The 26,350-nt window shown below is 44.4% G+C and overlaps 2 protein-coding genes across 4 annotated transcripts; one reads left to right on the top strand and one right to left on the bottom strand.

Moving 5' to 3' along the window:
- Nucleotides 1-243: 243 nt before the first annotated feature.
- CPSF2 (cleavage and polyadenylation specific factor 2) lies at nucleotides 244-22,042 on the bottom strand. The gene is made up of 15 exons (XM_056546103.1): nucleotides 21,908-22,042; nucleotides 20,140-20,299; nucleotides 18,175-18,334; nucleotides 17,982-18,087; nucleotides 15,858-15,987; nucleotides 14,563-14,678; nucleotides 13,677-13,864; nucleotides 11,569-11,859; nucleotides 10,528-10,628; nucleotides 10,246-10,446; nucleotides 10,006-10,158; nucleotides 6,083-6,308; nucleotides 4,311-4,613; nucleotides 3,245-3,379; nucleotides 244-2,642 (listed from the first exon to the last, which is right to left on the bottom strand). The coding sequence occupies exons 2-15, from the start codon at nucleotides 20,286-20,288 to the stop codon at nucleotides 2,550-2,552; spliced, it is 2,352 nt and encodes a 783-aa protein (XP_056402078.1). The 5' UTR covers nucleotides 20,289-20,299; nucleotides 21,908-22,042; the 3' UTR covers nucleotides 244-2,549.
- A 108-nt stretch (nucleotides 22,043-22,150) lies between these two features.
- Nucleotides 22,151-24,502, top strand: NDUFB1 (NADH:ubiquinone oxidoreductase subunit B1). Of its 3 annotated transcripts, none has more exons than XM_056546105.1 (3): nucleotides 22,151-22,289; nucleotides 23,238-23,382; nucleotides 24,331-24,502. In XM_056546105.1, the coding sequence occupies exons 2-3, from the start codon at nucleotides 23,246-23,248 to the stop codon at nucleotides 24,362-24,364; spliced, it is 171 nt and encodes a 56-aa protein (XP_056402080.1). In that variant the 5' UTR covers nucleotides 22,151-22,289; nucleotides 23,238-23,245; the 3' UTR covers nucleotides 24,365-24,502. The 3 variants fall into 3 exon arrangements, with proteins under 3 accessions (XP_056402080.1, XP_056402081.1, XP_056402079.1); XM_056546106.1 differs by having other exon boundaries at nucleotides 22,204-22,318; XM_056546104.1 differs by having other exon boundaries at nucleotides 22,269-22,394.
- Nucleotides 24,503-26,350: the final 1,848 nt, after the last annotated feature.

Genomic DNA, 26,350 nt, shown 5'->3' with positions numbered 1-26,350 from the left:
CATATGTGATGATATCAGCCGCTCCTCTTATAACGCTCCAGTACTGATATAACCTCTATATATTACATCATATGTGATGATATCAGCCGCTCCTCTTATAACGCTCCAGTACTGATATAATCTCTATATATTACATCATGTGATGATATCAGCCGCTGCTATAACAATGTTGCGCTACTATCGGTAGAGATGGAGCCGGAGTGCCCCCTGGTGTTCACCCAATAATACACATTCAAAAACAAATGTTTGGTTAATTTTTATTTCAGGAAACCATCAGAACAGCATGAGAAAAAACCTATTCTTTTCCTGTACACGCGGCGAATGTATTTTTACTTCACACAGAAAAGTTTATGTAACAAAAGCGACTAAACACCTCAAATAACAGAGGCATCGTATGTATCACACTGCCCAGGCAGATGACCACTAACATAAAATAACATAAAAAGTCATTGTGTCTCATGTAGAAGGTGAACAGTGATCTGCGACCCCCGTCTGCTCTACAGAAAAACTACTAAACAGAACTTAATATAAAAATGGTCATTTACTTCTACCCAAATATCGTATATCACTAATACTTCTCCAGTACAAAGTCTCTTCAGCTTAAAGGGGAAATCCAGTGGTGAAAAACGCATCCCCTGTCCTAAGGATAGGGGCCAAGTTTCAGATCGAGAGAAGTCGGACCCCCCCCCCGCGATCTCATGTACAGGGGCCCCGGCAGCCTGCGGGAAAGGGGCATGTTGACCACCGCACGAAACGGCGGCTGACACGTCCCTTCAATACAACTCTATGGCAGAGCTGGACCGCTGCCTTCTGCAATCTCCGGCTCTGCCATAGAGATGTATTGAGGGGACCTGTCAGCCGCCGCTTCGTGCGGTGGTCAACACACGCAATCTGGCCAGCGAGCCGGGGCCCCCAGTGGTCAGACCCTCCGCGATCTTAGCACCTATCCTTAGGATAGGGGATACGTTTTTCACCACTGGAGATCTCCTTTAAATCGTACATTCACCTCTGATCATATGTAAGTAATCTCCAATAACAGAATATTATATAATTATATATATATATATATATATATATATATATATATACATACACACATACACATACATACACACATACATATACTTATCTCCTACTGATCCTGAGTTATATCCGATATTATACCCCAGAGCTGTACTCACTATTCTGCTGGTGAGGTCACTGTGTACATACATTACATTACTTATCCTGTACTGATCCTCAGTTATATCCTGTATTATACTCCAGAGCTGTACTCACTATTCTGCTGGTGAGATCACTGTGTACATACATTACATTACTTATCCTGTACTGATCCTGAGTTATATCCTGTATTATACTCCAGAGCTGTACTCACTATTCTGCTGGTGAGATCACTGTGTATATACATTACATTACTTATCCTGTACTGATCCTGAGTTATATCCTGTATTATACTCCAGAGCTGCACTCACTATTCTGCTGGTGAGATCACTGTGTACATACATTACATTAATTATCCTGTATTATACTCCAGATCTGTACTCACTATTCTGCTGGCGGAGTCACTCTGTATATTTCTAACCCTGCTCTGGAGTATAATACAGGATATAACTCAGGATCAGTACAGGATAAGTAATGTAATGTATGTACACAGTGACCTCACCAGCAGACTAGTGAGTACAGCTCTGGAGTATAATACAGGATATAAATCAGGATCAGTACAGAATAAGTAATGTAATGTATATACACAGTGATCTCACCAGCAGAATAGTGAGTGCAGCTCTGGAGTATAATACAGGATATAACTCAGGATCAGTACAGAATAAGAAATGTAATGTATGTACACAGTGACCTCACCAGCAGAATAGTGAGTACAGCTCTGGGGTATAATACAGGATATAACTCAGGATCAGTACAGGATAAGTAATGTAATGTATGTACAGTGACCCCACCAGCAGAATAGTGAGTACAGTTCTGGAGTATAATACAGGATATAACTCAGGATCAGTACAGGATAAGTAATGTATCTACACAGTGATCTCACCAGAAGAATAGTGAGTACAGCTCTGAAGTATAATACAGGATATAACTCAGGATCAGTACAGGATAAGTAATGTATCTACACAGTGATCTCACCAGAAGAATAGTGAGTACAGCTCTGAAGTATAATACAGGATATAACTCAGGATCAGTACAGGATAAGTAATGTATCTACACAGTGATCTCACCAGAAGAATAGTGAGTACAGCTCTGAAGTATGGAGATTACATATCTATATGAACATTCGCTTACAATTATCAGAGATCCCCTCATCCTGATCTGGACATTTCCCATCTTGTAGAACAGATGTCCGGTCAATGACTCTTTCTGCCCCCAAATCTTCTGAAACTATAAACTTGTACAATTCAATTAATTATATACACCGCACAGACTTCCCAGATGTGCAGCTTGTATAAAAATAATTTACAAAAAGAAAAAATGTTGGGTGCTGTAAATGAATGGAGGTCAAGGGGTCAGAGGTCACACAGGTGAAGTCCAGTACATGCTGCTCATACAATGGCGTACTGTGCGTATAACAGTTCTCTTATCTTATAAAAGTCCTCGCAGATGCAGCCCTCCAATCCGATGCGTCCGGTCTCCGTCTGCAAACACAAAGAAACCTCAGGGTCAACAGATGTCACATGGGCGGATGTGCGCAGTAAACAAACGCTAACGTGGTGGATCGTTTAACAAGCCCACATAAAAGGAGCAACCAGCAGGCGGGGAAGGCCGCACCAACCATTGCTGGGTAAGTAGTAGTTGTTTTCTTTTTCTTTTAGTGCAGCTGAAGCGGATGGACACAATCTCCATACACTGCGCCCTATATAGGGCCGAGGAAACCTAACAGGGTCCCTTGAAGTTCTTATGGAGGGTTGGACGTCCCGATTCACAGGTTGTACCAGAAGTGGCTGTATTAGGAGATGTGCAGTGACATAACATTATATGTGTAGATCAGTGGTTTCAAACTGTGGCCCTCCAGATGTTGCAAAACTTTAACTCCGAGCATGCCCGGACAGCCGTTGGCTGTCCGGGCATGCTAGGAGTTGAAGTTTTGCAACATCTAGAGGGCCACAGTTTGAGACCACTGGTGTAGACGGTGATAGAGATGTCCCCGTATGTAAATAAATAGCAGAAACACTTCTTGTCATATATTAAAGTGGAACAAAAAGCAAATAACATTTTCGACACACAAATTACTACTTACCCTGCGAACGGCAACCACATTGTTACAGACGAGGACGCCCCCCACAAACTCTGCCTGGATCCCCTCGCGCAGAAGGACTTGTTTGAAATCTGATAATCGCGGCTCATTCATAAACACCGACTGATGTCCAGGAACCTGGGGAAATCACAGGACACATATTAAAGCTGCTGTTCCGCCCCTACCACTGCCACAGGCCCGCCCCTACCAAAGAGCCCGCCCCTACCCCAGGCCCGCCCCTACCACTGCGAAAGGGCCCGCCCCTACCACTGCCACAGGCCCGCCCCTACCACAAGCCCGCCCCTACCTTTTTTTTTTGTGGGATCTGACAGCTACACTTTAAGGCACCATACACATTACATGTGTTGGCGGGACCCACAGATTTCAGCAGGAGCAGCCAAGCATCCAATGTGCATAGTGGACTCTCATCTCTTCCCAGGTAGATGATGATGGAGAGAAGTATTGGCCATGTTGGATTTAATAAGTCCAACCCTTTTACTTACAAAGAGATAATCCGCCACCAGAAGAGTCTAGTAGTGGATTAGTCCCCCTATCCTTAAAAAAAAAAAAAAGCGCACTTGGCCAAGTATTGAAGTGTTCGGAGGGAACAAGAGAGATGAGCTGGCCATATGCATGCAATAGCTTTGAGACAACAGTTAAAGGGGGACCCTGAAATCTTAGGGGATAAGATATCTGATCGTGGAGGTCCCGCCGCTGAGGACCACCACGATCTCTGCTGCGGCACCCCAGAAATTCGGTGCACGGAGAGCACTTTGCTCCGTGCCAGATGACTGGTGATGGGGGGGCGGAGGCTCGTGACATCTAGGCCATGCCCCCAATGCAAGTTTATGGGAGGGGCGTGACTGACATCACGCCCCCTCCCATAGACTTGTATTGAGGGGGCGTGGCCGTGATGTCACGAACCTTCAGATGCAGCAGGGAGATCGCGGGGGTCCCCAGCGATCAGACATCTTATCCTCTATCCTTTGGATAGGGGATGAGATGTCTAGGGGCAGAGTACCCCTTTAAGAGGAAGAGTGAAGCTATAAGAGATGAAAAACCTCCATACCTCATTACAGGGCAATGGCTCCAGGGTAGGGATCACCTCACTTTCTTCCGAAAACTCCTTGTCGTCATCACCGAACAGGCTCTTGATGGCTTTCTGCTGCGCGATGGTGCTGGCGTCGATGCTCGGAGCGTCCACTTGCATTTCAGAGTCTTCACCTTCTTCTTTTAACTCCCCGTCTTCCAGGATGACTCCAGTGTCTACCTTGGACACCCGCATGTCCAGGATGCCATCGATCCAGGCCAGCTCCGTGTCTTTTGCTTTGCAGAACTTGAGGGAGCTGACAAGGGAGTCTTTTAATCTTACCTGTAAGGATCGCAAAAAAAATTACATTAAAAATTAAAAAAGATAATGAGGAAGGAACAGGAGAGCCACTATTTTATTGTGCAACTCTCCTTTAAAAGACTAAATAAATAAATCTTTTTAAATGTACTTTGTTTGAAAAAAATTAAGTTTTCTATGTTTTATTTGTGTTTAAAAAGCTGCCACCAGGTGTCTCCAAAATCAGGAAATACAGTCTGGAGGCTGAGGGGTGTGTGTGCAGCCTTAGCTAATCATAGCTCATCTCACACTGAACTGCTCTGGGCTGTATGTAGCAGAGTGAGGGAGGAAGTTCTCGCCTGTATGGCTTCAGATGATGTCACGCCTGCTGGGGAACGCCCCTTCCCAGTCTGTGAATCTGACTGAGCAGAAAATACAGAGCGATATCAAGGTAGAAAACTAACAAATAATAAAAATAAAGGCCGGGGGAGGTTTATCATGATGGGGGCAGTGATCTGGGAGGATTATAACATTTAACAAGATCATGAGAGGTATTCTTTAATTTTTGGCAGATATTTGTACTAAGTGTACATGTATACCTGACAGTACATCTGATTGTATTGAGCGTGCATATGCATGTGTCTCTGTACTGAGCATACTTGTGTACCTGACTGTACTGAGCCTACATGTGTACCTGTCTGTACTGAACAGGCATGAGTGTTTCCCAGTACATTCATGTACACGTACGCTCAGTGTAGAGTCTGCATGTGTCTCTGAACTGAGTGTGCATGTGTTCCTGACTGTGTCTGTCCCTTATTGGGTCACTGCAGACTGATTGCAGGGGGAGATTTTTACACTAGACTGTGAACCATGGAATAGATCTGTTAAAATGTCATCCACTGGTATTGTAATATGCTGCAGATTGTTTTACCTGGAAAATCTTCAGCAGATTCTTTATATATAATTATACCATTAATCTGTAGCAGCTGTACTTTGCCACTGTTCAGTCACCAGCAAGATGGCGCAGCACAGTGGAATTTTATCCCCTCCTCTTGCACAGACACAAGAGGAAGGGAGGTGTGAGCAGGGAGAGGGATGGGTCAAATTTGCAGCAGCCAAGTTACTTTGTCTTCACATTCTCATATTAGCTCCCTCTACTGGTCAACAATGGGATATAAAAAAAACTAATAATTATTTTTCATATTTTCTGTAAAAGTAATTTTTTTTTTTTAAAGATTACCAAAAATATTTAAAACATATAAACAAATGTATTTAACCTTTAAGAAAACAAAATATATATAATTTGATGACACATTCCCTTTAACTCTTCCCAATGCGGTCCTCCATTTCTCCCGTTAACCTTTCCCTGATCCCCCCCCCCCCTTTTTTTTTTCTTTTTTTAGATTAATCGAACTAATAACTGGCCAACTAATCGAATTTTACAAATAATCGTTAGCTGCAGCACTAATAAAAACCAATTAGTTTTACGGATGTTAATAAACCCGACAGGTTACCTGATAAATGTGAGTTTCACTCGTTGCATCCACCGTCTCAAGAAGTTTTGGGGTATAAACCTTAATATCTTTGCCTCCGAAAGCCCGGCAGGCCTCGGCAAGGTCCTGGCTCGCTTTAGGTGGCCCATGGATGATTATCAGCTGTCGAGGCTTCATCTGGTTGATGATCTTCTTGATGGAGTCGCCGTCTGACCGACCTTCATAATCGATGTAGGTGACCCTAGCTCTGAAGATAAAAATTAAAAAAAAAAAAAAAAAGATTCTTAAAGTGGTGCTCCACTGGAAACCATTTTTTTTTTTTTTTAATTAACTGGTGCCAGAAAGTTAAACAGATTTGTAAAATCTTAATCCTTCCAGTACTTATCAGCTGCTCTATGTTCCAGAGGAAGTTCTTTTCTTTTTGAATTTCCTTTCTGCCTGACCACAGTGCTCTCTGCTGACACCTCTGTTCATGTCAGGAACTGTCCAGAGTAGGAGCAATTCCCCATAGCAAACCTCTCCTGTTCTGGACAGTTCCTGACATGGACAGAGGTGTCAGCAGAGAGCACAGTGGTCAGACAGAAAATACATTCTAAAAAGAAAAGAACTTCCTGTGGAGCATACAGCAGCTGATAAGTACTGGAAGGATTAAGATTTTTAAATACCTCCTGGTATCAGTTGATTTAAAAAAAATGTATTCCAGGGGAGTACCACTTTAAGTAATAATAATCTGGTTGAGCCTGAGATCAAGGCAGGGGCCCTAGAATATTGTTTTCTTTATAGGCACAATAGTTTGCGTCTTCTTCTACCTATGTGTCTACCTATGCAGTCACAAGAATTCAGCCTGCACTATAAGCTAATGCAGTGTTTCCCAACTAGGTTGCCTCCAGCTGTTGCAAAACGACAACTCCCTGCATGCCTGGACAGCCATTGGATGTTTTGCAACAGCTGGAGGCACCCTGGTTGGGAAACACTGGTCTAATGGCTTCTCATAAACCATTGATGTGTATCTATATTGTTTTACTCCCTTTTATTAAAAAAAAAATTTAAAAAAAAAAAAAAAAAAAATTGCGCAGCACTGTTCACTGTCACTTTTCTAAATTACTTTGATTTTGGCGCCAGAATAACTTCACCGGGCATTTGTTTCCCAAACAGCCGCAAATAATTGTGCATTATGAGACGGATCCTCCAGGTTGAGAAGTAAAGTCATTCTATGGCGCTGGAGACGGAAGTTCTGTCTCCTAATTCTGCCGAATTATGTTCAATGGGAATTCCGCTGTCCCATTCACAGGGCGGAATTTCTGCTGCCTTTAATTTAGCAGGATTCCGCGGCGGAATCCAATTAAAGTCGATGAGGCTCTGAATTTCGGTGGAATCATTTGTTTTTGAGCGCACAGAAATTCTGCCGGAATTTAGTCCAAATTCTGCAAAAAATCAGCAGAACAGAATTTCTGCCATGTAAACAGACTTAAAGGGGTACTCCGGTGGACAACTTTATTTTATTTATTTATTTATTTTAATCAACTGGTGCCAGAAAGTTAAACAGATTTGTAAATGACTTCTATATATAGATTTCAGACTCATGCTGGAGTCCTAAATCTCATACTGCAGCCGGGACACAGACAAGCTCAGCTGGCAGCTCTGAATTGTCTCCTCTCTGTTTACAACAGCATGTGCAGAGAGAAGGAAGATCGGAGCTCAGATAGTAAAATGAATGAGGGCCTGCAGTAAGGCAGAGTCAGGAGTATGCCCTGCTGTGCTATGAGTACAGTGCTGGCTCCTGCCTGTCTGATTGACAGGCAGGGAGCAGTGCTGAGCTTGTCTGTGTCCTGACTGCAGTCTGAGATTTAGCACTCCAGCATGAGTCTGAGAAAAAAACAAAAGGCTTGCAGCCTTTAGTGGTCCCTTTTTCTAAGTGCAAAATTAAATAGAAAGAAGCATATATTTTTTTTAATGACATGCAATTGGAAAGTTATTCTGCATACATGAATCTAGAATATTTTAAAAGTTTTTTTTGATGAAAGGTACCCTCTAATATCTACACAGGGCAATATTTATGTGATTTTATCTGTGGCTATTTTAAGGAATGGTTTAACAAGGACCCTGTGAACCACCTACTTGTGAATGTTACGGTATTTTATACATATTAAATAAATTATCTTCCCAATATGTATAAACTTTTGAACGCCAACATATTATTTTACTTTCCTTGCATTGTTACACCGTGGCTATAGGTGTTGGGTTGGCTCAGTCTAGCCAGTGCCATTTAGTATCGATTGAGCCGTATTCGCTTTATACAAAAAATCCACAATCAATTGGATTATCCAAATCTTTTGCAAGCCTAAGTGCAGCATTGGGAAGTTACAGGTTATAAGGCGTCTGTAATCATCTGAATATCAGGCTATATACATCACTGAAAAGATTTCTGAGCAGAATTTTGTCTCTAAAATCATCGCTTGCAGAACCAAGATCTGTAGGAGGGAAAAAGGAGGAGGAGACACAAAATCTAAAGTGCTGAGCGAAGGGAGAGAGCAGCTTCAAAGGAAAGATACAGCTCCACAGGCAGACTGAGAAAGTAGGTCTTAAAAATAAGAGAAAATGCAGCCGACAGCCTCAACCACCCCGGGTGCATTCATACAGAACTACAAAAGGCGACAGGAATGGCCAAGTCTGCATTTCCATCTCATGTCAAAAGGCTGTTAATAAAAGGGATGGCAACGACTGTTCCCACATAAACACAATGGCCCAGATTTATAAGACTGTCTGGTTCTGCTTATAGCAACCAATCACAGCTCAGCTTTCATAGCATAAAACCCTTAAATGAAAACTGTCAGATACAAAAACCTTTTATATGTTGTACATCTTGGCAAAACATTACCCCTTCTAATATACTTAATTATATTTATAGAAATCATGGCTCATGAAATCATGGACAAAGTCCGGTAAGTGAGGGTGGGCTAGTACTCCCCTGTGCTCTCTCCCCTCTGATAGCACTCCCCTGTGCTCTCTCCCGTCTGATAGCACTCCCCTGTGCTCTCTCCCGTCTGATAGCACTCCCCTGTGCTCTCTCCCGTCTGATAGCACTCCCCTGTGCTCTCTCCCGTCTGATAGCACTCCCCTGTGCTCTCTCCCGTCTGATAGCACTCCCCTGTGCTCTCTCTCTTTCCTTCTGATAGCACTCCCCTGTGCTCTCTCCCGTCTGATAGCACTCCCCTGTGCTCTCTCCCGTCTGATAGCACTCCCCTGTGCTCTCTCCCATCCTAGCAGACAGTGCTAGCCCACCCTCGCTTACCGGACTTTGTCCATGCCTGTGCTTCAGCTTGGACAAAGCCATGATTTTATAATCCATGATTCCTATAAAAAGAAAATAAAATTTTCTTATGAAGTTTATTAGAAAGGTTAAGGTTTTGCCAGGATGTACAACGTATAAGAAGTTTCCTCCTGATTTCCTCCTGACCGCGCGGTTTAATTAACATTATATTTCAATAGTTTAAACATTTCCGCAAGCAGTGATACCATGTATGTTTATTATAATATACATTATTTTATTTAAAAATTGAAAAAGGGGGTGGACTTACACTTTTATTAGGGAAGGGGCTTATTCACATTAACATTTTTTTGTACCCATAAGAGACTATTACATGTAATCTTTTGATTGATTACGCTGAACAATACTGTACCATAGCAGTCTGCCATAGCACAGCATTGATTTCTGGCATTTTAGGTGCCACAATCAACTTTGATCACAATGACTAAAGGGTTAAGGCCAAACATCCCCCTGATCGGTGATGTACGGCATTATCTATACGAGCAGTGTTTGGTCGCTATGGGAAAATTAGACAGTTTTTGATAGAGGCAGATTGTTAGTGTTTTCCATGCTGTACATTAGGACTTCAGCCCCCTGTATTGGAGTCATGTCCTACAAAACTACACAATTCACTCACTTGATCTCCATTGGCTCAGTTGTGGAGACACATTTGGTTGGCACATCTGATAAGTCTTGGTCCATTGGTTCCTCCCCATTGGTCAGCCCAGATTCCAGCTTGTTCTTCTCTTCCTCTGTCGCTTGGAGTTCAGGAACTAAGAAGTCTTCCGGCCTTATGGAAAGATATGAGAAATGTGAGAAAGTGAAGGATCACGAATGAACAGAGATGACAAAAGCGGAGCGGCACACAGTCACTTACTTTATAATTTCACCATATTCGTCCCATTTTATTCGTTCCTCGGGGGCAGGGAACATGGGGTGAGACTTTTTCGCCTGTTTAAAGAAGCTGCCTTTCCTGCTGCCCTCGTTCTTCATCATCAGGTCATGTTTGGTCTTGTGGATCACGGGCTGGTCGATGTCTTCTTCGGGATCACTCTCATCACTGGAATCAATGTCAACTCTAGAAAACAGAGGAGATTGTTAAGATGAGAAGATAAAAGCTGCGCAGAATCCACACAGCTGAGAAGCAGAGAGTACGTACTCTTTTGACTGTTCCAGCTTTTTTGCAGCCTCCTTCTTTGCCCTTTCTTTCTCCAGATATTCCTCCAGCTCTCGTCCTTCCAGCTTCACCCGTTTTCTAAGCTAAAAGTAAAATGTACACGTTCAAGTTGAATGGGCCCTGCTACTTTGTGATCACCTCGAGACACATCAAAAGTTTTGATCGGTCAAGTGAACTCCAGTACATAACATCCTATCCACAGGATAGGTGATAAGTGTCTATCGTTCAACCTGCCTGGTGCCCCGATGTTCTGAACATTTGTGTAGCCATGGTTGACACATTTAAGAAGCCCTGGTCGACACGTGCCCTCCATGTATCTCTATATGAGCTGGTGTATCTCTGGCTCTCCCGTAGAGATACATGAAGCACCATGTGGAGATCACTGTGTGCAATAAGGAGCAGGGAAGGAGATGACAAGTGACTGAATTAAACTTACAAGTCTAAAACAGTGTTTTCCAAAAAAGTATGAGTCTCCAGCTGTTGCAAAAATACAACTCCCAGCATGTCCGGACAGCAAAAGGCTGTTTAAGCAATCAGTCAGGGTGACAGATACACGTTGTCCAAGATTAGATAAAAGAATCTGGTAATTTTTTTCCAGAAATGGTGTCCTTATCCACTGACATTGCTGTTATTGCAGTTAAGCCACATGCAAGAGAAGGAACTCGGCAGCAATACCAGAGATGGATCAGGCAAGTAAAATAAAGCAAACCCTTATATCAATCCTGAACGATCCCGTGGCATGTAATGACCATAGGAGGATCACACAAAAGGGGGGGTCAGTGCTGGTTCATGCCATTACACCCCAACATGAGCAGGAGGGTCTGCACCTATGAATGCCCCCCCTGGATGAGACCCTCTGATTGTTTTGTTTATTAGTAATGTTGTGACTGTGGAGAGGGGTCCCCTGTATAGGTTCACACAGCCTATAAAAATGGAATGGGTTGATAAAATGTAACTATTTAAGCCACGTAGGACAACTGCATCAAAAAAGGTATCAGCCTTCAAACCAAAGACCAGCATTACCTCTATATCTATGATCTTTTCTGTCGGATTGTCGATCAGGAAGCGGGTGAGAGTCCCAGGGGTGGTCCTGTATGTGAGGATGACTGAGTTTTTGGGGTCTTGGCACCACTGGATAAACAACTCCCTGGAAAATCCACACTCCAGGTCAGGCTGGCTGGCCAGCACAACCTTAGGGCTGGGGACACGCGCGAGATCTGCGAAGCCGTGACACAGGGACAGGTGACGGAACTGAAAGGGGTTATTCCTCTTATCCTCAAAACATCTCATAAGCTTGTCGCTCATCCACTCCACCTGTAACAAGAGCGGATATTTACCACAAGAAAACAAAATGTAACCAAATACGGAAAAGTAGTAAAGAAGAGTAAAGAACATAGCATATAGGAAAGTAAGTAACACACACAATGGGCACAGCTATTAAAGGAAAACTTAACACAACTGAAATACTGTGGATGTCAACAGGATACCCCGAGGGGCAGAGGAGGACACAGGGACTCAAAAAACATCAGAAAAGAAAACTCCTGTGTTAGGCCAAAAATGTGTAGATTGTGCGGCGAAAAATACAGGCGGACATTGCGGACATTAACTTGATGCAGTGGGACTAGGACCGCTTGGAAATGTGCCATATCCATAGACGGCAATGATTTTCCAAGAGGAATCTGCAGAAACATTGTACAGGTTCAATGTTTCTACGGACACTGGAATCAGGAAATTCTGCCGTGTGCACAGTGCAGCAGAGTTCAATGGAAATAAATGGGACTCTGCTGCAGCGGAATTTTGTAGCAGGAATATTCCGGCAGAATTTTGCTCAGAAATTCTGCTGTGTGAGCTTAGCTAGTTTTGTCTGAAGTGTTTCTTTAACCAATAAAAAAAAGCCGGCCATGTATTTATATACACATCTGTATAATTGCAGAGACAATTTCCAACACATTGTAAAATACTGCCGACTTCTGATTACTGAAAGGGTTAAATAGTTCTCAGTATCGGGACAGTTTCTCATCCCAATGTGAATGGATACGTATGTCTTAATTCAGTGTTTTTCAACTAGGGTGCCTCCAGCTGCTGCAAAACTACAACTCCCAGCATGCCCGGACAGCCGTTGGCTGTCCGGGCATGCATGGAGTTGTAGTTTTGCAACAGCTGGAGGCACCCTGGTTGGGAAACACTGGCTTAAAGGGGTACTCCGGTGAAAGCCTTTTTTCTTTTAAATCAACTGGTGGCAGAAAGTTAAACAGATTTGTAAATGACTTCTATTAAAAAATCTTAATCCTTCCTGTACTTATTAGATGCTGAATACTACAGAGGAAATTCTTTTCTTTTTGGAATGCTCTCTGATGACATCACGAACAAAGTTCTCTCTGCTGATGTTATTATAATAATAATAACACTTTATTTATTGTTGTCCTTAGTGGGATTTGAACCCAAGTCGCCAGCACTGCAAGGCAGCATTGCTAACCACAGAGCCACCATGCTGCCCTCAGCATACATCTGCTATGCATGGTTGCTAAAATGGACAGAGATGTCAGCAGAGAGCACTGTGCTCGTGATGTCATCAGTGTTCCTCTGTAGCATTCAGCAGCTAATAAGTACTGGAAGTATTAAGATTTTTTAATAGAAGTAATTTACAAATATGTTTAACTTTCTGCCCCCAGTTGATTTAAAAGAAAAAAGGTTTTCACCGGAGTACCCCTTTAAAGGGGTATTCCAGGCAAAAAAAATTTTTTTATATATCAACTGGCTCCAGAAAGTTAAACAGATTTGTAAATTGCTTCTATTAAATAATCTTAATCCTTTCAGTACTTATGAGCTGCTGAAGTTAAGGTTGTTCTTTTCTGTCTAAGTGCTCTCTGATGACACCTGTCTCGGGAAATGCCCAGTTTAGAAGAGGTTTGCTATGGGGATTTGCTTCTAAACTGGGCGGTTCCCGAGACACGTGTCATCAGAGAACAACCTTAACTTCAGAAGCTCATAAGTACTGAAAGCATTAAGATTTTTTAATAGAAGTAATTTACAAATCTGTTTAACTTTCTGGAGCCAGTTGATATATATATATAAAAAATAGCTTTTATCCGGACTACCCCTTTAATCCATTGCTTTAGGCTGTGCCTCACCTGAGACTTTGAGAACTCCACCACGTTGTAGCTGACATTATTGAGAAGGGCTAAAGAATACACTCCAAGGCCGGCATCTTTGGTTCTCCAAATCTGGTCGAGAAGCTGCGCAAGTTCCAAGACTCTCCCGGCCGTGTCAACAGCGATTAACACATTCCCATCCCCTCGCAGGGTCTCCAGTACATTCGCTGTAAAGAAATATGGCGCCGTGTAGTATTGGTAGTAAGCCACTTATCTTGCAATGATATTTTGCAGAATAGACTACTACTATGCAGAATATGACTACTGTCAATGTCACTAACTAAATTACCTGGAGCCTCACTACCTGCACATCCTAAATATTACTTATATAGACTTTAATAGGTGCTGTGTTCCGAATATAGCCAAGTAATGCGCTTTGCTATATGCAGGAGTCGCATAAGAGTGAATGGAGTATCAGCTGAGTAAGCACATTCAGAACAATTGACCTTTATTCTAAGGATCACTGGGGGGGATCCCAGCAAATAAATGTAGGTGGGACCATGAGGATTTGGTGATTAATAGGTGTAGTCAAGGACCATATAAGCATAACTAATAATAATAATTTTATTTTTATGGCGCCAACTGATGGATTTGAGACAGAAAGCATAAAGTGCTTTTATTGATAAAATGGTCCAGTCATATTTTATAAATCGGAAAGGTGACATACAGGAGAGTAAACCAGTCAATAGCTAATCTCCGAATGTCTAAAGTGCATAGCGAGTGGGGGGGGGGGGGGGGGGGGGGGGGGACTGTCAAATATGAAGCTTTTGATTTCACCAACACTCAGAGATCTCAAATGGGGCAAAATGGTAGCAGAAGCCAAATAAGGGAATTTTCTAGGCCTGCTGTAGTGGGTTATACTCACTGAGCAGTTGCTCATCTCGTTGCTTCCTCCTGGGCTGCACATATGTGGCGTTAAAGCAGTCAGTGATGAGGAGGGACGGCCGGCTGATCATCTCCAAGGAGCAACCGTTCAAGTGTCTGGGGAAGGAACAAGACGTATAACATATTAAAGGAGATATCCAGTGGTGAAAAACGTATCCCCCCTATACTAAGGATAGGGGATAAGTTTCAGATAGCGGGGGGTCTGACCACTAGGGCCCCCCACGATTTCTCTGTACGGGGCCCCGGCTCGCTGGCCAGATAGCGTGTGTTGACCACCACACGAAGCGGCAGCCGACACACCCCCTCAATACAACTCTATGGCAGAGCCGGAGATTGCCGAAGGCAGGGCTCCGGCATAGAATTGTATTGAGGGGGCGTGTCATCCACTGCTTCGTGCAGTTGTCAACACGCCCCCCTTCCCGCGGGCTGTCGGGGCCCCCTACAGGAGATCGCGGGGGGCCCCAGCGGTCAGACCCCCCACGATCTGAAACTTATCCCCTATCCTTAGGATAGGGGATAAGTTTTTCACCACTGGATATCTCCTTTAAACAGATAAAAAACCCATACAGCATATCACTCCCATTTTTACTTAAATGATTCCATCATTATAATCTCTGCCTAGGGTCTTAGAAACATCTGTCTCTCAGTATAGCTCATATATCACTAATTAACACAAAGGAAATAGGGCATTTGCTACTGATACATTTGAAAAATCTTTATTATAAACAATTACCATATACACACAAGGGACATCAGGACATTAAAAACACATAATGCTGGGACTGGATGGTATAATCTCAATAATACATGAAAGTCAAAAGACAATTTAATAGATGGTAACAAGAAATGGGTAAGGGGGGGGGAATTGAAAAACAGTATTGCTCTATGCCCAATATTGCACTATACCAATAGACCTGGAGTGGAATGCACTATACTATAGGTCTATTGGTATAGTGCAATATTGGGCATAGAGCAATACTGTTTTTCAATCCCCCCCCCCCCTTACCCATTTCTTGTTACCATCTATTAAATTGTCTTTTGACTTTCATGTATTATTGAGATTATACCATCCAGTCCCAGCATTATGTGTTTTTAATGTCCTGATGTTCCTTGTGTGTATATGGTAATTGTTTATAATAAAGATTTTTCAAATGTATCAGTAGCAAATGCCCTATTTCCTTTTAAGTGTTAAAGAGGGATAACATGTAATAATCCTCGCAGCTGCGACAAAAGAGGATGCAGCAAGACCCCCATCATCCTCCATCAGCTACTTACATTTCTCTCTTGTGGTTAAAGTCCACGGCATATACAATCTCTTCCTCTCCGTCCTTGACGATCTTCCATATGGTTCCTCCGATCATGTGACCAGCTGGCAACGGAGTAATGGACAAACCGTGACCTTTACCTGAAAAGGGGGGGGGGGGGGGGGGATTGTTGAATTTTACAATAAGCACTGTCAGACTCAAAAAATGTTTTTATACGTGTACAACTTGGCAAAACATTAAAGGAGTAGTCCAGTGGTGATTCAGTGGTGAGCAACGTATTCCCTATCCTAAGGATAGGGGATAAGTTGCAGATCACGGGGGGACCGACAGCTGGGGCCCCCTGCGATCTCCTGTACGGAGCCCCGACAGCCCGCGGGAAGGGGGCGTGTCGACCTCCGCACGAGGCGACGGCCGACACGCCCCCTCAATACAACTCTATGGCAGAGCCGAAGCGCTGCCTTCGGCAATCTCCGGCTCTGCCATAGAGATGTATTGAGGGGGCGTGTCGGCCGCCGCCTCGTGCGGGGGTCGACACCCGCTATCTCGGCGGAGTGCCGGGGCCCCGTACAGAGAGATCGCAGGGGGCCCCAGCGGTCGGACCCCCCGCGATCTCAAACTTATCCCCTATCCTTAGGATAGGGGATACGTTTTTCACCACTGGACTACCCCTTTAACCTTTCATATATACACTTTATAAAGAATATTTTATTTTTATAGAAGTAATGGTAACCAAAAAAAAACAAAAAGCAAAAAAAAAAAATTAAAAAAATAAAACTATTGGTGGTCCCAATACCATCCAGAATATAATCCTGTCCGGCTGCAGCAGCATCTTTGTCCCAGCTGAAGCAAAGGCAGGAAAAAAGTCCAGAAAGTGAGGGTGGGACTAGCACTCCTCTGTGCTCACTCCTGTCCTATCAGACTGCAGCATTTAAACAGAGAGGAGGGGCCTTATAGAGCAGCCTGCAGTGATAGGATGAAAAGACTCAGCACAGCACAGCAGACTCAGGGAGGAAGAGTCATGCAGAATGAGAACATGCCCCCATCCAGAGCACAGAGTGAAAAACCAAGTGAGCAACAGAAAGAAGGTATTTGTGAGGGAAAAAATAGGCGCTATACCAGAGTTTTCCAAACAGTGTGTCTCTGGCTGTTGCAAAACTACAACTTCCAGCATGCCAAGTAACGGCCTATATGAGTTGAGTGGTCACTAAGGGGTTGAGGAATTAGGTACTTTGGTTAAGATTTCCTTTAAATCATTTATGGTTACTCTTACCCCTATAAAGGACATGCCTATAGGAGTATTCTGGTGCATAACACGAAAAGCATATTGATATGACATGATGTTCTCCTTTTTGGCCATCTCTGCGATCAGTTAGGCCAAGTGGCTCCATCCTCCATTCTGGCTGATAGGAGTGTGTGTGTGTGTGTGTGTGTGTGTGTGTGTGTGTGTGTGTGTGTGCGCGCGCGCGCGCAGCGCATGCGCGCGCAAGCGCGCCGCGCGCGCGTGTGTGTGTTGGGGTGCACCAGGAAACACCTCTAAGGCCATGTTCAAATGGCCAAAAGTATGCAAATTGATTGCTGGACAATAAGGACAGAAATTCCACACAGTTGCTTGATGTGGCGGCACTAGGAACGCTCAGAAATATGCGGCTTCCATAGAAGACAATGCATTTCAGAGTGGAATCCGCAGATACATTGTATAGGTTTAATGTTTCTGCAGACGGCAGAATCAGGATTTTCGTGGCACAAACATCGGCTGTGGAAATTCCGCAGTGTACACAGTGGAGCAGAATCTTATTGAAATCATTGAATTTCTGAGCTGAAAATTTAAACGAAATTCCGCCATGTGAACATGGACCTAACTCTTACCCCTATAAAGGACATGCCTATAGGAACGTAACACTAACAGTATAGTAATAGGACGTGATATCATTATCAGACACAGCCCCGGAGGCCACCCCTGTGATTACATGGGCCATACACAGCAGTTCTGCATTCCGGCTATTAGGTATGTATGTGGGGGGGTGATACACGCAGGATGCACCTCGGTGTAATACTTGAAAAGTGTTAAAGGTAACAGCCTTGCAACAGCTGGAGGCACCCTAGTTGGGAAACACTAACAGAACCAATGCTTTACCTTTCAAATGTACAATCTGGGAGAATTTTAGCTGCTGTATTTTATCGAAGGCAGAGTCCACGTCGTCCAGAGTGTACAGGTTGAAATCCTCCGTGTTGTGCCGAGACTGAAACAGGAGATTAGAAATTGTCATCGAACACACGAGACCTGAGCGATTCAGAGATGGCGAGAAAAACTGAAAAAAGTTACAGACCTGGTACAGATCGTACATGAACATCTGGCCCATCTTGTACACAGGGATGGTGGCATAGATGGCACAGTTTAATCCCAGTTTACCGACTGCATAAGGGAGCGCTCCAAGGTGAAGGGGGTCCGGATGAGACAGGAGGACGGCGTCTACCTGATGGACGTATCTACAAGTAAATTACAGATGATGGTCAATAAAAGATACTTATTAACAAAAACTTTTATATAAATGAAGATAACATTACATGAATAATTGTGATATACATTGGTTAAAATAAAGGTGTATATTTGTGTCTCTGCAGCTATTGTCTGCGTCTCTGTGAGGAGATCAAATACCGGAAGTGATGGTGGACGAGCAGGGACAAGATGATTGACAAGCCAGGAGCCTGCACAGAGACACAGACAACAGCTGCAGGGACACCATTTGTTCACCCAAAAACGTACACATATTTAACCAATGTATATTACAAATATACATATAATGGTATTATCTACATTTAAAAGTTCAGTCCAGTTTTATGTAAATGACAACCAATCAGTTCTGCAATTCTTCTAGAGATCTCCTGTCCGGAGCATGCCCACTACATCCACAGAACAGAAAAAGATTCCATCTATATTACAGGTTGTACAGATATACAAGACACCATGTCCAACACCCTGCAATTTATGTGGTAAGAACCATAAAGTACTGTATTATTTTTATTCTTATTATCATCATCGGTTGTTTTTAAAGTTACTTTATATTCAATTTAATGCTTCTGCTCTTACTAAAGGTTTTCTATGATTACAAGAGAGAAATACAGTGACTCCAAAAATGTGGAAAATATCAAGGCAGGGATATGTCCTCACCAGCAGAATAGCGAGTACAGCTCTGGAGTATAATGCAGGATATAACTCAGGATCAGTACAGGATAAGTAATGTAATGTATGTACACAGTGATCTCACCAGCAGAATAGTGAGTGCAGCTCTGGAGTATAATACAGGATATAACTCAGGATCAGTACAGGATAAGTAATGTAATGTATGTACACAGTGACCTCACCAGCAGAATAGTGAGTACAGCTCTGGAGTATAATACAGGATATAACTCAGGATCAGTACAGGATAAGTAATAAAATGTATGTACACAGTGACCCCACCAGCAGAATAGTGAGTACAGCTCTGGAGTATAATACAGGATTTAACTCAGGATCAGTACAGGATAAGTAATGTAATGTATGTACACAGTGATCTCACCAGCAGAATAGTGAGTACAGCTCTGGGGTATAATACAGGATATAACTCAGGATCAGTGCAGGATAAGTAATGTAATGTATGTACACAGTGACCTCACCAGCAGAATAGTGAGTACAGCTCTGGTGTATAATAAAGGATATAACTCAGGATCAGTACAGGATAAGTAATGTAATGTATGTACACAGTGACCTCACCAGCAGAATAGTGAGTACAGCTCTGGTGTATAATACAGGATATAACTCAGGATCAGTACAGGATAAGTAATGTAATGTATGTACACAGTGACCTCACCAGCAGAATAGTGAGTACAACTCTGGAGTATAATACAGGATATAACTCAGGATCAGTACAGGATAAGTAATGTAATGTATATACACAGTGACCTCATCAGCAGAATAGTGAGTACAGCTCTGGAGTATAATACAGGATATAACTCAGGATCAGTACAGGATAAGTAATGTAATGTATGTACACAGTGACCTCACCAGCAGAATAGTGAGTACAGCTCTGGGGTATAATACAGGATATAACTCAGTATTTATTTTCAACAGGGAAAGGGGGCCCCCATTGTTGTGATTGGTGGGGGCTACCAGTGTTCAGACTGCAGTGGATGGGTGATAAATACGAATTGTGGGGACAACCAATCAATATATGCTGTTTATCAGAATAATTGAAAAAAAAAAAAAAAAATGTTCTGGATCTGCAGGTTGTGATCCCAAAGAATATGGGTCGTACTTCTTTATGGATTCTATGATGTCCATGGAGAAGTTCTCATCCCAGCCGCAGTCAAGGAGAAAGCGAAACTCATCGACCTGCAGCAGATAGCAGAGCGCGGATTCCTCCTGCGCCCCAGAGATCGTCGTCAGCTTTATAATGGAGGTCATCTTCCTGGATGCTGAAAATACACAAACAAGAAAAACTCATGTAAAGGTTCATAATAAGTAAAGAAGAGTCTCTTTATACATCCTCCAGGAGACTGGTGCCGGCCCCTCACACTGTACTCTGTATAAAGACTCTTATATACAGTCACTTATCTATGCCCCTTATACATCCTCCAGGAGACTGGTGCCGGCCCCTGACACTGTACTCAGTATAAAGACTCTTATATACAGTCACTTATCTATACCCCATACATCCTCCAGGAGACTGGTGCCGGCCCCTGACACTGTACTCAGTATAAAGACTCTTATATACAGTCACTTATCTATGTCTCTTTATACATCCTCCAGGAGACTGGTGCCAGCCCCTTACACTGTACTCTGTATAAAGACTCTTATATACAGTCACTTATCTATGTCTCTTTATACATCCTCCAGGAGACTGGTGCCGGCCCCTGACACTGTACTCTGTATAAAGACTCTTATATACAGTCACTTATCTATGCCTCTTATACATCCTCCAGGAGACTGGTGCCGGCCCCTTACACTGTATTCTGTATAAAGACTCTTATATACAGTCACTTATCTATGCCCCATACATCCTCCAGGAGACTGGTGCCGGCCCCTTACACTGTATTCTGTATAAAGACTCTTATATACAGTCACTTATCTATGTCTCTTTATACATCCTCCAGGAGACTGGTGCCAGCCCCTTACACTGTACTCTGTATAAAGACTCTTATATACAGTCACTTATCTATGTCTCTTTATACATCCTCCAGGAGACTGGTGCCGGCCCCTGACACTGTATTCTGTATAAAGACTCTTATATACAGTCACTTATCTATGCCCCATACATCCTCCAGGAGACTGGTGCCGACCCCTGACACTGTATTCTGTATAAAGACTCTGCGATAGTCATGGGGGCGGGTTATTAGTCATGGGGGCGGGTCCAGCAGCTGCACCTCGTCCAATCAGTACTTAGTGACGAGTCCCTCCATAGCAGTGTATAGGGAGAGTCGTGTCACTCAATACGGCCAGGTGGGGAGCAGCTACTTACCAGGGTCCCAGCTGCATTCTCTGCTGTATCTGATCAGTGGGAGGACTGACCACAGGGACCCCCACCAATCAGCAGAACGGGGTCCCATGTCCCCCTGGTTTGGTGAAGCAGCAATCAGACATGAGCCCTGCCGCTCCATTCACTGGGGGACAAGGACCAATGTTCTGCTGATTGATAAGTGTCCCCGCAGTCAGACCCCCTGCTGATCAGATACCACAGATAGGTGATAGTGTCATTTGTGGGGTAAACCCCTAAAGATGAATACAATGTAACACGCGGGACAGAGAAGAGCGTTGTGGTGGGATTGGCTCACACAGGACTGTCAAGGCTGTATACAACTGTAACAAACCCTCAGCTGTGATATGTATCAGGTCTGGACAAGTTGTCAGATCTCATTCACTGACAGCAAGCAGAGGTGATGAATTGTAACACAAAGTCTATTAAATAAGGAATCCATTAAACAGGCATCATATGCCCCCTGAACTGTTACCATGGTGACAGTACTATCCTGCCCTCACATGGAGCCCTGCAGACTTAGGGCCAATTGATCCCCGGCACATCTCACCTGTTACACAAAGAAGAGCGGAGAATCCCCCCCAGAGGTCCCTCAGCCCCCCATACACCGCTTCACAGAGTGCGGCCCAGCAACCCGGCGACCGCCTGCTTCATGTCCTCACTGCGCATGACCGGAACTGGTCCCGAAGAGTCCAAGTCACAAAGTGGGGGAAGTCCGAAAAGGATATCTATTCTAAGAGCAGATCCACCGGAGAGGGCGTCCTGTCCGCGGCGGAGTGTTCACCCCACAAAATACTTATAATTTTGTCTCTATACTCAAGCTACAAGTGCTAGTACCTTACAGGAAGCGTCCTCCCCCGCCAGGGCCTAGCAGTGGTCTCGTCCGGTGTCCTCTCTGTCGTCTCCAGTGCTCGGGCCGCACACAGTGACAGGTGAGGACGGGCCTGAACCACCGGGACAGGTAAGGGAGGGGAGGACGGGCCTGAACCACCGGGACAGGTACGGAAGGGGAGGACGGGCCTGAACCACCGGGACAGGTACGGGAGGGGAGGACGGGCCTTAACCACCGAGGCGGCTGTGCAGGAGTGAGGGTGTAGTGTGGGGGCACTAGGGGATGGTTGGGGGTCCTTGGCCCCAGTGCAGTATGGTATGATACCCCAGAATCAGGTGGGTTAGGGGCTCCAGTGCAGTATGGGATGATACCCCAGGATAAGGTGGGGTTAGTGGCCCCAGTGCAGTATGATACTCCAGGATCAGGTGGGGTCAGGGGCCCCAGTGCAGTATGGTACCCCAGGATCAGGTGGGGTCAGGGGCCCCAATGCAGTATGGTATGATACCCCAGGATCAGGTGGGGTCAGGGGCCCCAGTGCAGTATGGTATGATACCCCAGGATCTGGTGGGGTCAGGGGCTCCAGTGCAGTATGGTACCCCAGGATCTGGTGGGGTCAGGGGCCCCAGTGCAGTATGGTATGATACCCCAGGATCAGGTGGGGTTAGGGGCCCCAGTGCAGTATGGTACCCCAGGATCAGGTGGGGTCTGGGGCCCCAGTGCAGTATGGTACCCCAGGATCAGGTGGGGTCTGGGGCCCCAGTGCAGTATGGTATGATACCCCAGGATCAGGTGGGGTTAGGGGCCCCAGTGCAGTATGGTACCCCAGGATCAGGTGGGGCCAGGGGCCCCAGTGCAGTATGGTATGATACCCCAGGATCAGGTGGGGTCAGGGGCCCCAGTGCAGTATGGTACCCCAGGATCAGGTGGGGTCTGGGGCCCCAGTGCAGTATGGTACCCCAGGATCAGGTGGGGTCTGGGGCCCCAGTGCAGTATGGTACCAGTGTCCATTGTCCCAGATGATGAATAATCCGCCCGTTTCCTTCCACAGCCGCCGTGATGAATGTTGTGGCGTACATCCGGGAGTCATGGACATACGCGCTGCTACCTGCAGGAGCCCTGATCGGATATTATCTGGATAGGTGGTACGACTCCAGGATGACGCTGTTCAAGAATAAGAGCCGACTCTTCCAGAGGTGAGAGGGTCCGGGGGGCGTCCTGTAACCCACCAGTTATAGAGGCTTCAGGGCTTTATTAGAATTGTATCCAGTCTGAACAATCAATGAGAGTTCACTAAGCTGCGTCTCTCCAGCTGTTAGAAATCAACAACTCCCATCATGCCCCGAGACTTGGGCTGTTGTAGACTTGGGAGTTGTAGTTTTGCAACAGCTGGAGGCAACCTGGTTGGAAAACACTGTTTTAGAAACTAGGTCTTTAAACTGTGGCCCTCCAGCTGTTGCAAAACTACAACTCCCATCATGCCCAGACAGCCTATGGCTGTCTGGGCATGCTGGGAGTTGTAGTTTTGCAACAGCTGGAGATCCATAGCTTGAGGAAGTCGACTCTATAACATTTCATGCTGGAAGTTGAAGTTTTCCAACAGCTGGAGGCACACTGCTTGGGAATCACTATTTTAGAAACTAGGTCTTAACAACTGTGGACCTCTAGATGTTGCAAAAATACAACCGGCTGTGCGGGCATGCTGGGAGTTGTAGTTGTACAACAGCTGGAGAGCTGCAGCTCTGAAACAAAATTCAGGACATGATGGGAGTTGCAGTTTAGCCACAACTGTGGAACAGTGACTGCAGCTTTGGCTGTGACTGGAGTATAAGGCTGGGTTCACACCAAGTTTTTGCCATACTGTTTTCATTGAGTTTTTGTAAAGAAAACCGTATGGCAAAAAAAACCCAGATGGAACCGTATGGGGAAAAAGTAAACCGTATATATATTGTTTTTAAAAGTGCATACGGTTCAGTCTGTTTTTCTGAGATAGATTTTATACTGATAACATATAACGATCAGGATCGGAGGGATCTGCAAATTTATTCTTTACTTCCTTTATTGTCCTTTTTTTTTTTTTTTCCGCTCACTTTTTCTCCTCTTGTCTTTTGAAGTTTCTAACATTTTATTTATTTTTTTCACAGGGAATTAAAACCCAATGAAGAAGCCTGGAAGTAAAGCGCGGTGGTTGCGGACTGGGGGACCGGCGTTTCGAGCAAACAATGAAATTTGTTTTCTTCCTATTCTTTGGAAGCCATTGCTTCACTGTAAAGTGCGGCGCACGTTATATGTATAATAAATAATATTCAGATTGAAGGATTTCCATTTGTGTCGCCCGCTGTGTGAATGTGTTATACGCGGTCATATTACAGCTTCGTGTATCACTCGGGGTCGGTGTTGACTGTCATACGGTTGTAATGTAACACAAGTAGATACAGAAAAGGGCGGAGACCTGATTGTTGTATTTATGGAAGAGCAGCTCTGGATCACAAACTGCTGCACTCTCTGAACCACTGTATTCTAGCCAGGGTGCCTCCAGCTGTTGCAAAACGTTCGGCTGTGTGGACAAACCGGATATTGTAGTTTTGTAAGAGGTTTGGAGGTTTGTATTAGTGAGAAAAAAGCCATATGTGCTGTATCGTTGAGATTTTCTGGTGTATTTCTTCCTGGAATCCCCGGCACAGCGTTCTAAAGATTTATATTCAGAACGTGGGCTTCGGGCAGCCGTGGTGGTGAGCTCACGCCCGAGCGCTTACAGCTGTCACACTCCCGCCCGTAGACACGATTGGAGGGGACGGAACGTGACGTCACCATCACAGCCTCATGAAGCCGGCATTATGAATATAAATGTTTAGAGTGGGGGGTTCCCGCTGCCAGTAATCCCCCCCCGCCCCCCCCACAATCAGACATTTTATCCTTTGGATAGGGAATAAGATGTGTAGGGGTGAGTACTCCTATAAATCCCGATGAAAGAATCAAATTCCCTTACTAATGCACACTGTTAATGAACAAAAAATGGCACAAACTGCATCATGGAGAACAAATTTATATATTTATTTATTTTTTTAATCCTCATGTCTCCAGCCTCTAGGTGTATTATCTGATGGATGGTGGTATGACCCCTGGGACCCCAACAGTTCACAAGAATGAACGTCCCCCTCACAGACAGACAGACAACTCCAGATGTTGCAAAACTACAACTTCCAGCGTGCCATGACAGCCAAAACTGTAGACCCCCCAACACCTGTCCGGGATGCTGAGAGTTGTAATTTTGCAACAGCTGGAGGTTCACAGTTCGGAGACCTAGGTATGTCTTTCCCAACCAGTGTGCCTCCAGCTGTTGCAAAACTACAACTCCCAGCATGCACTGACAGTCAATACTGTAGTGGTGCAACACCTGGAGGCCCACAGTTTGGAGACCACTGTTGTAGGGGGTCTCTCTGGGCAGAATAGGTGATGATTGTCCTTTAGTGGGATTCATGTGGGCTCTTATGCAGTAGCGAATTCTTGATGTGGATGCAGAGTCTGAATACAATCTTATGTACAGTCTGAATACAATCCTATGTACAGTCTGAATACGATCCTATGTACAGTCTGAATACGCTCCTATGTGCAGTCTGAATACGCTCCTATGTGCAGTCTGAATACGCTCCTATGTGCAGTCTGAATACGCTCCTATGTGCAGTCTGATTATGCTCCTATGTGCAGTCTGAATACGATCCTATGTGCAGTCTGAATACAATCCTATGTACAGTCTGATTATGCTCCTATGTGCAGTCTGAATACGATCCTATGTGCAGTCTGAATACGATCCTATGTGCAGTCTGAATACAATCCTATGTGCAGTCTGATTATGCTCCTATGTGCAGTCTGAATACAATCCTATGTACAGTCTGAATACAATCCTATGTACAGTCTGAATACAATCCTAGGTACAGTCTGAATACGATCCTATGTGCAGTCTGAATACGCTCCTATGTGCAGTCTGAATACGCTCCTATGTGCAGTCTGAATACGCTCCTATGTGCAGTCTGAATACGCTCCTATGTGCAGTCTGAATACGCTCCTATGTGCAGTCTGAATACGATCCTATGTGCAGTCTGAATACGATCCTATGTGCAGTCTGAATACGCTCCTATGTGCAGTCTGAATACGCTCCTATGT

Source organism: Hyla sarda, chromosome 11, assembly GCF_029499605.1.
Source record: "Hyla sarda isolate aHylSar1 chromosome 11, aHylSar1.hap1, whole genome shotgun sequence".
In the NCBI taxonomy this organism is placed as follows: Eukaryota; Metazoa; Chordata; class Amphibia; order Anura; family Hylidae; genus Hyla; species Hyla sarda.
The sequence above is the reverse complement of the archived record's forward strand: the minus strand, read 5'-3'. Positions and strand labels throughout refer to the sequence as shown.

Bases quoted from the DNA above. Each gene is read 5' to 3' on its own strand.
- CPSF2 (XM_056546103.1), bottom strand. From the start codon at position 20,288: ATGACCTCCATTATAAAGCTGACGACGATCTCTGGGGCGCAGGAGGAA. The intron at 14,679-15,857 runs GTAAGTAGCTGA...TTCCTTCCCCAG, and splicing joins TTTAACCACAAGAGAGAAAT to ACACTTGAACGGTTGCTCCT. The intron at 2,643-3,244 runs GTAAGTAGTAAT...TTGTGTTTGCAG, and splicing joins ATGTGGTTGCCGTTCGCAGG to ACGGAGACCGGACGCATCGG.
- NDUFB1 (XM_056546105.1), top strand. From the start codon at position 23,246: ATGAATGTTGTGGCGTACATCCGGGAGTCATGGACATACGCGCTGCTA. The intron at 23,383-24,330 runs GTGAGAGGGTCC...TTTTTTTCACAG, and splicing joins AAGAGCCGACTCTTCCAGAG to GGAATTAAAACCCAATGAAG.